Source organism: Phalaenopsis equestris, unplaced genomic scaffold (genome assembly GCF_001263595.1).
Source record: "Phalaenopsis equestris unplaced genomic scaffold, ASM126359v1 Scaffold000002, whole genome shotgun sequence".
Taxonomy (NCBI): Eukaryota; Viridiplantae; Streptophyta; class Magnoliopsida; order Asparagales; family Orchidaceae; genus Phalaenopsis; species Phalaenopsis equestris.
This window is the reverse complement of record NW_018164444.1, coordinates 69,911,524-69,921,396: the sequence shown is the minus strand read 5'-3', so window position 1 is coordinate 69,921,396 and position 9,873 is coordinate 69,911,524. Positions and strand designations below refer to the sequence as shown.

Below are 9,873 nucleotides of genomic sequence, written 5' to 3'. Positions count from 1 at the left end.
AGTGATAGTTTAATATTTTAATGTTGTACGAAGATCCGACATACACAGAAATAATTAAAAAGTAGTGGGAGAAGATACCGATATTTTTTATGTGAAAAAGCTCATAATTTGAAAATATCAATGGGTCTAGTTCATTCAAAGTAATTTACTATAAATGTGTAAGTATAAAAGGTATACAATTTTCTCTCAATTGAAGAATGGAGTTACTATTTTACATCATACATAACACTTGTCGGTATACAACATGCAAAAATATAGGTGTTATCTGATGACAACGATCGTAGGTTGTCAGTGGCTAGTGGTTGGTGGCGGCCGTAGATGTTGTCGGTGATCGATAGCTACAGAGGCTGGAATTTATCGTTGGGTGTTCAATACGAGTGTGACATGTTAAATTGTATTTAGGATATAAAGTTTACAAGCAGGGGTCACTAGAGGCAGTGGTCGGTCAAAGGTAGCAAACAAGACAACAAGCAGTGGTCGACGGTGGCCAGCGACTACCGAGTAAGAAAAGAATTGCCTAGTCTTCAGTCCAGAACGGGCTCTGAAATTCTTCTTTTTTTTTTTCTTTTTCACAAGTAAAAATAAGGAGTCTATTTATAATCTCTAGGGTAAGAGAATTTTGATTTTTTTGATGAATAACTTCCTTAACGACCCGATCAGATGACCTATATTGATCCTCCTTAATCATAAAACTTATTAAGCAATTTATGTACCGTAATGATCTCGGAATTGAGTGTACTCAAGCTCGTTGGATTCCTTTCATCAAGACACTCGATTTGACTATAAATATATCAAATTTAGAGTTCATTTGACCATCAAATTGAGGATCCAAACCTTTCACATGTAATTCAATGGCATGATATGTGCTTTACTGGACATTTGCTTTACTGGATCCGGATTGACCCAAATTTGATATCATTGAGTTCAACTTGTCGAAACAGTGAGTTTGACTATAAACTGATGGAAATTGGCGCATTGATTGATCTTATAATTGAATTTAGAATGTTTATTATTAATACAATGCATCAAAATTTACATTGAATGATGCCTTTCTCATGCCCACCATTATCTTTTTGTCATCATTGTTGGTCTCGTCACCCTTCACCACCCCACATGTTGCTAATTCCAAATCTTTTCGCCGACCAATTTCATCCCAATCTTGACCCTCCCCTGTGAGATATCCTTGTGACCCTACCTATTGAGATTTCATCATGACTTTCTCATTCTCTTGCAAGTTTTTATTTCCTTCGTGACTTCCTCAATCTAACACGCTCGACAAGATTCTATCGCAAATTCCTTGTCAAGTTGAAGTGATTACGAGTCACCCTTCCTTCATCATTGAGAGTTTTGTCCCTTAGGGCTATGCTTGATAGCCAAGAATTAATGGGATTTACGTGTGATTTTAACGTGAATCCACTCAAATGTAAGAAAAAATAATAAAGCACAGAATGAATCCGACGGTTTGCTAAATTCGATTTTCTCTCCCTCCGTCAAATTTCATGACGCAAAGCCAGATTTACTAAATCTGATTTTTAGGTGGATTTACCTGATTTAGTGTATTAAAAAAATTGAATCATGAAATATGATGCCTAATACGTCAAATAGTGGATTTAACCTTAACAGAACCAAACATTATGATCAATTTTGAGCATCTGGATTTGATAAATCCAAATTTACCGGCTTTACTAAATCTCATTCACTTAAATCCTATGCGCAGCCGAACACTCCTTAAAGAAGAAAGTGTCAGATTTTATAAATAATGGCATTAAGATTTAAATATGTAAATGAATGAGTTTTTTAGTGTTAAATATCAGAATCCCCCAAGTTTTTTACATTGAACACAATTTAACAACATCGACTTCAACCAGCTCCTTTACAATTGGTCATATAATCAAATCAAATTATTTTTATTTTTTTAACTAATAAATACATTAAAAATACCATATATATACCAATTTTATAATAAATATACATAAAACTAAAAAAAAAAATTCTTGAAATATTGATGAGCTTTTAGGATTTAGGAAAGATTATTTTGAGCTATGTATTTGTACTGAATCCAATTTAACCTCCAACAACTCTAGCAATTAAAAAAAGGAAGTTACCAAAAGTTGTTTTGAAGGTCCACAAGTGTTAGGCTCATCACAACTTTTGTTCACACAATGTTCATACAATCACATCAACATGTCCTCCTTTTTGGTGGCAAGAAGTACAAGACACACCCGCAAAATCTACCATAATTTCTCACCAATAAACTGAAATTACAATTGTAGCCAATTGCCACATTTAAAAGGGCAAATAAATAAATAAGGATCTTATTTATTGCCATTCTAATTCTTTCCACATCATTCCATCATAAATCTGGGTGCCAAAGTTTCAGCAAGCACCGTTCACACCGGTACTTTATTATGTGGAATTCCCCCTGCAACGTCCATACCGTCTCTCAGCTATTAGGAAAATTTTTCTATTCTTCAGACTTAATAATATACCGTTATTTGTGTTATATCATGTTCATCTAAAAGAATATTAAAGTAAAGTTATGGACTCTCCAATAACCCCGAAATAACAAATTGAAGATCATTTCAAGGTTATTTTTAGATTATTAAAGTGGAATATATTAGTTTCTCTTCAATAACCATAAAATAACTCATAAATAATCCCTAAATAACCTCCGCGGTGTTATTTCGAGGTCATTGAAGTGGAATCGCGGAAATTATTTCAGAATTATTTCGGGGTTATTGAAGATATATGAGTTTATTTTCAATAACTCCTGAAATAACCCCCACGTTTTCACTTCAATAAGCCCGAAATAACCTCCGCAATGCAACACACGTATCAACATATTATTGAAGTCCGCACGTGGAGCTACATCCAGAGTTCGGACAAAAATTTTTCTTAGGTATTACCATATATATATATATATGTCTCCTTTACCAACTTTATGTTCAATTTGATTTTTGGGTATTTATGTAGTTGTTAGAACAGATAGATCTCACCAAAGTAGCATAAATGCAAATAAATCCAATATTAGATTGTGACAAGATCTTACTATTATCTCCCAATTTAATGCATCTGTTGAGAACCATTGCTTCTATGAATGAAGTCCTGAAGAAAGAAGAGGCATGGCAAGTTAGTATGTGGAGCTTGTTTGTGTCAATAAAGTGCTCCCTCAACGCTTTCAATTTTGCTAATCAAGCTTGAAGGCAAGCTTGCCAAGAGGAGAGGGACACCTTACATTGGGTTTGAGACAGTTCTCCCCAAAAAAAAATTTCGGTGATTGGCACAAGCAACACTGCAGTATATAATACAAGTTTAGAATCTGAAAACACGGCACCATAATCTGCAAAAATTTTAAGAAAGTGTCCATTGGAGTGCCGCAATGCCATATCGCGATGCCAGTAATAGATTTAAGTTGTCCTCTACTTATAGTTTTTAGTTTCTTATGTGCATGTGGTTTTGGTTTTCATTTTCGTACGTGTATAGAATTTTGCTAAATCTATCCGCGAGTCGAATTTATTCCGTCAACGATTTCGAGCTCTATCTTCATCTCACACAGGTTTTGATAAATCCTATTCAACATAAGTCTAAGTTGCAGCCAAACACTCCCTAAATCTAACTAACTATGTGATTAAAAGCTATATTCTAAATTTCAATAGTGAAGTAATCTAATATATAATATAACTATTTTCTTCATTAGTGGGTTTTCAAGAACACGTGATTAGAAACAATTAAATGTCACTTATTTCCGCTCTTGTTTTAATATTTTTCACCCTTTTCCTGTGAATGCATTTGGTTCAATCTCTGGCCTTCATTTCTCACCACAGAAAACTTATTTCTTTTCACAGGCTGTGCATCGCTGAATCTCTGATCTCAACCTTTGCAACAATGCTGTTTATTTCACAATAAATAAGGCGTCTGGGGGCATTTGCACGCAACAATGCTGTTTATTTCACAATAAATAAGGCGTTGAATCTGTAAAGAAAGAACTGGGGGCATTTGCATACATGCCGCCCAACTCTTATGTATTTACATATCTATCACCAAAACTTTGCCTTTTAACTTCTACACCACCCAATTTTTTAGCACACCACATAAAAAATACCACTATCATCACATGAAAAAAGACACTATTTTAATTTTTTTTTTTTAAATATACTATCATCACATGAAAAAAGACACTATTTTAATTTAAAAAAAATATATATTTTTTTTCATAAATAGGCAAGGTGTTGATATGTAAATACGTAAGAATTGACTGGTATGTACGTAAATATCACAAAAAATAATAATAATAATAATTTCGTGTGTAGCCTATCAATGTATACAGCCATTATAACATTATACTTACAGTTTTTGCAGTGTTTGGATGTAATTCTATCTCCAGACTCCACACGTAATATTTTTTCAGTTTCTTGAGTCTCAAATGAAGTTTATAAAATAGAAATCACAGATCTACCAAACAAAAGACATGAATTTAGAACACTTATAAACAACCACGTCCTCTTCAACTCTGCTTCAAATTAACAAATTGCAAACTTGCCGCCAAGCTCCTGGTGGAATCATAAATCTAATTTAAATCCACTTGCAGGGGATAGACTACAACAGTTAAATGGAGCATAAAGGCTCATGTACTCCGCACAGTTATGCGCATCATTCAATGCACATGGAGAAAAGAGCCACTTGTAATTGGTTTAGGGTCAGTGTCACAGGGTCCAATGAACGGAAGAGGAGTGGAGTTACTGAGTAATATAAAAGCAACCAACTTCACATAAAAATACAATAAATTGTTGCACAGTTAATGATAGTAGATGGAAAAAACAAAGCTGAGATAAAAAAGAATGAGTGAAATTATTCCATCATGATCATTGTTAGTAACCTTATATTAATCATTTATGATTACTTTCATGAATCTTTTTATTTTGGAAGATTTACATATACCACTCAATTTGCATGGATCTACATATCTAACCTCCAAACTTCAATTTTTACCTCTGTATCATCTTTACATATTTATGAATATGTGTATATCACTCTTTAAAAGTTAAAATAGTGATATTTTTAGTGTGATATGAGATATTTGAGTGATATAAACATGAAAAACTAAAGTTTATGCATCACACGCACGCGCACGTACGCGCGCACGTACGCATGCACGCACACACGCACGCAGAGTGATATAAACATGAAAAACTAAAGTTTATGCATTACACACACACGCACGCACACGCACGCGCGCGCACGCACGCACACACATAAGAATTGAGTGGTATTTGTGTAAAGTTTAAGCTTAGGGTGCGTTTAGGGTACTTGTATTGTCGTACCACAGTTTTTTCTATTTGGCAAAGTTGCAGTTGAAAGCTGAATATTATCACCTACCGAGCTAAGTGTGGTGGTTGCTAGAAAGTTACGATCTGACTTCTTAAAAAAAAAATTGCAATAGCCATAACAACTTTTGAAGCAGCAGCTTCAAAGCAGCTCCTACAAACAACTACAACAGCTTCCAAATAGACCCTTAATATAATTAAAATCTACAGCGTGTAACACCTAACAGATATTGGACACCAACAACAGCTTTGAATTGGAAGACATGATAGGATCGGTTCTTAAAAAGGGTCAATATGCAGTTAGGTGAAAGGTCTTCACCTAAGGCACGTTCAATAATTAAATAGTTAAAATTCTGATATAAATTGGAACTACAATCATTTTAGAAAGGAAAATATCAACAATTGCCTCGCAATTTAATTTTATCTTCTCTACAGATGCCTCTCTTATCATAAATCTTTTTGTCTTGATAGCAGAACAGGAAGTAAATTTGAAACAAAACTGAAATAAAAGTCATGGTGATGAAAGAGTCCAGCTTGAATGCATAATAAATACTTTTATTCTCCCAGCTCATCAAAAGATAAGAAGACGGGTAGAGAGAGTTCAAGAAATTCAAACCACCGGTTATGATTGGTAATTTGGTATGTTTGCTTGATTGGAAAAAGACGAAAACGATAGATAGGACCCCTAAAAGGTTTGAAATCAGGAGAAAATCAGCACAAGCAGGATCTCAATTTCAAAAAAATAAAAAATCAGCTCAAATCCATTAAGCAATCCATCATAATCATCAATTTTCTTTCTGTATTCATAAAAAACCCAACAGCACAACCAATTACATCAAATTTCAAGCCAGGACGCACAGCAGGAACCGAATCAATAGTTTCAAACAGCGATATAAATGGAAATAAGAACACGAGATGAAAAGAATGGAAGAGGGAATTAACCCCCCCGGCATTGAGTAATAGCCGAGCAACCACGGGAGTACGGATTCGCCTCAGCTCCAGGACGGCAGTTGTAGTAGGAAGCACCGCGACGATCGCAAGGCACGCTTCCACGCTTCAACGCATCGTAGCTGATGTAGCCAGAAGTCGCCAAGATTCTTCGACTGGATTCTGATGCCAAATCAAACTCATCGCCGCCGATGCACTCTGCGATCGTTCCCTGGCAAGCCGATGGCCCCGGAATCCACCCTAGACTGTGTCCACCGATGTCGCCGGAGATTACAGAGGAGAACAAAGAGGTAACAAGGATGAGGATGAAGACGGATTTGGAGATGTTTCTACTTCTCATCGTCTCCATTCTACTTTTACTTCGATTTCTTCTCCTTCTTCCTCGCCTTCTTCAGATAGAGGGCTAAACTATAGTTAAAGGACGGCGGCGGAGAACTTTAAGAGGGTAGAATAGGAGAATGGGTCTAGCGTTCTACAAAATTACGAAAATGTTACATAGTGTGTGCGATGTTTCTGGTGAATTGTAGGGGTAGTTGAGTCCGGTGGGTTTTTCTCAATTTCCGCGTTCGTAGCAGCTAGGTCAATTTCTGGTTCCGTTCACCTTCTAGACTGTTTTACTACTAGGGCACTAAGTCTTACCTCAATTATGTACTAGTGATGATTAAACCTAATTAAAGATTAATTAATTATTAATAAATCTAATTAAATTAATAATTTGTAGCTAGTGTAAGTAAATACTAAATAGACTAATTTTTTTAACTATATAGTTGTTAGTACTAATTATTCTAGAGGATGTTTATACCTAATTTGATTTAAATATTATAATTATAGTTAAATACAAAGTATCTTAATTAGATTAATTAAGTGTTAATAAAACCGTATTAAAAAGCTATTACTGACTAATAGTTACCTAAAGTAGTTATTTATCTCTAATAAAAGGTGAATCAAACCCTTGATACTCAATTTTATAGCTATTTAGTCAAGTTAAGGACTAATTGGTGTAGTTACTTTAATCAATCATAGTAGTATTATAATTATTATGTTCTAAAAAAATTGTGATGACATAGTAAAATTTCTCTGTCTTAGCCTAGCATGAAGGTTTGACAGATATACGGAGATGGGAAATATTGAAAGAGAAGGCTCCATAAATTTTATGATGAAAACCCTAAAAGAGAAAGTATCATGGGGCCTAGTCTAGTAAAAATGATCAACAATTTAGTTTAAGTTACAATATGTTACTCTTCTCTCTAAGAAGATAAGATGTAAATACATATATTTGAAAGAATTACAACGATTAGACAAAAACAACTAAGGAGTAATCATTGGTTTACAATAGCAATAAGATGATAGTTTGGTTATGATAGCCAATGATAGTGGTTGGTGGCTTAGCAAATGATAGTGGTTTCGTGGCTATTGTCAATGGTTGTTGAGTGCAAGTTTTCTTCAAGTGTGTGAACTTAGCTCTTTGTTTTCCCTACTTAATCAGATGATTCACGTTGAATTATTTATTTATAAAAAATTTCATCGCAACGTCTCCAGTAAATCTTATGAATAAGGAGGAGTAGTAGGAATACAACACCTAGAAATCCATAATAATAGTATTTTATGAAGATACATGATAAACACTAGGGCTGTCAAAAAAGCTCGTTGTTCGCGAACAGTTCGTGTTACACAACTATCAATGAGTTCATGTTCTATTGTTTGCGAATAGTTCGTGTTTGGTTCGTCAAGACGAACGTGAACAATTTTTTTTCGTTCGGTTAGCTAAATCTAATTAGAGGTGTTTTATGCGCTCCAAAACAAACCTTTGATAAGCCTAACGCGACTGTCAAATATGCGTATTCATTTATACATAATAAAATAATAATAATATATTAATATATTATATTAGTAATATACTAATATAAATATTATATATTTATATAATATAAGTTATATAACTAATATAATATATTATTTATATATATAAATATTAGGGATGTCAAACTGGCTCGTCGTCCGCGAACAGCTCGTGTTCGATTCGTTCGTTAAGAAACGAACACGAACAGTGATTTCACGAACAATTTCGAAAACGAGCTTATTTCAAACAAACTAAATTTCAAACGAATCGAACACGAACACAAGCTATGTTCATTCGTGTTTGGTTCGTTTACACCCCTAATAAACACGCTTCTTGTGCATAAAATTTAGATGAACCATGAATGTATATTTTTAGGCTCTTCAGTAATTTACTATTTTCTAATATAAAGCAAATTGATTTGTGCTGAATTAGTGTTCCTCATAAAGTTTCATATTCATCCCCACATTCTTTCCTAAACACTTTGATAGGCAAATACATTTAAAAAAAATTGTTACAAAAAATTAAGTCGAAAAAAAATCAAATAAATTATTTATCATGACAAATCTCGCGAGTCACAATTAATTTCATCTTAAATGTATGACACCATCCATTAACAAAAATCCATGCAAGAAGCATCTATTATAATTGTATTATGTTGATATATATTGAGTCAAAATAGTAGGTTTGGTGTGGATCTATCCACCACATGCTTTGCCAAGATATCACAACATACATATCCCCAAGAGGAAAAAGATAAAAGTTTATCCCCTATCTTTTCCCCAAATCTCTCATTCCTAAATATATAACTATAGTTCACATTCAAGCACACTTACTAACTCAATAAATTGCATCTTAAAAGTTGTTCCGATCGACGAAAACCTATATTGTTCTTCAAGCCATATATTTTTGTTGATTGTGCTTGAGCACAAGGCGATATTTCAACAAAAAATTATCACCATTAAAGACTATTTACAACATGTACTAGTTTTCATATCATACATCGTAACAACATTCAGTTGTTATCGACGACTTCGCTAAGTATGCGAATGCATCTCTTGTTAAGATCAACAAAGACTAGTTGTCTTCGTTATAGAAAGGATCAAATGCCTCTTTCATCACTCTACAAAATTCTCATGTCAAATGGGGTTTGTGTCGAAGGAAGGAATCGGTTTTAATACATTTTTTTGGCCATTTACATAAATACCACCCAATTTATATGTATTTACATTCATAGCAACTGCAATTTTGCTTTTTTATATTTGTACCATCTAAAATCATTCGAGTCACATAAAAAATCATCATTTTAACTTTTAAAAAGTGAAATACGCGTATTTATTCATGGGTAAGGTGGTATGTTTGTAAAAGTTGAAGTTTAAGTGCTAATATGTAAATAAATAGAAATAGAGTGGTATGTATGTAAATTTTTATAAATTTTAAATCTGACCAAGTCCGCCCACAAATATTGAAACGTTGGAATATAAAACGGTGCAGTCCTCCTAAAATACGTCAAATAAATCAAAATGTCAACTTTTCTAAAATAAAATAAAAAAAATTAAAGAAGACGAAATTTATAAATTATTAAGCATAACTTAATAAAGTAAAAACATGTATATTTTAATATAGTTATTGTGATTATGTATTTTAAATTATTAGTTGAGTTAAAATCAACAATTGTATATTTCACATCAAAATTCATTAGAATATTATGTTTAATATATGTTATCCAAGATTACAAAATATATATATATATATATATATATA

General features: G+C 33.3%; 1 protein-coding gene across 1 annotated transcript; it reads right to left on the bottom strand.

Annotated features, from left to right (window-relative positions):
* Window positions 1-6,088: 6,088 nt before the first annotated feature.
* LOC110036163 (protein RALF-like 33) lies at window positions 6,089-6,695 on the bottom strand. Its single transcript, XM_020740546.1, has one exon. It carries the CDS (start codon window positions 6,619-6,621, stop codon window positions 6,262-6,264), a length of 360 nt encoding a protein of 119 aa, XP_020596205.1. The 5' UTR covers window positions 6,622-6,695; the 3' UTR covers window positions 6,089-6,261.
* Between the last annotated feature and the right edge of the window lie 3,178 nt (window positions 6,696-9,873).

Bases quoted from the DNA above. Each gene is read 5' to 3' on its own strand.
- LOC110036163 (XM_020740546.1), bottom strand. From the start codon at position 6,621: ATGGAGACGATGAGAAGTAGAAACATCTCCAAATCCGTCTTCATCCTC.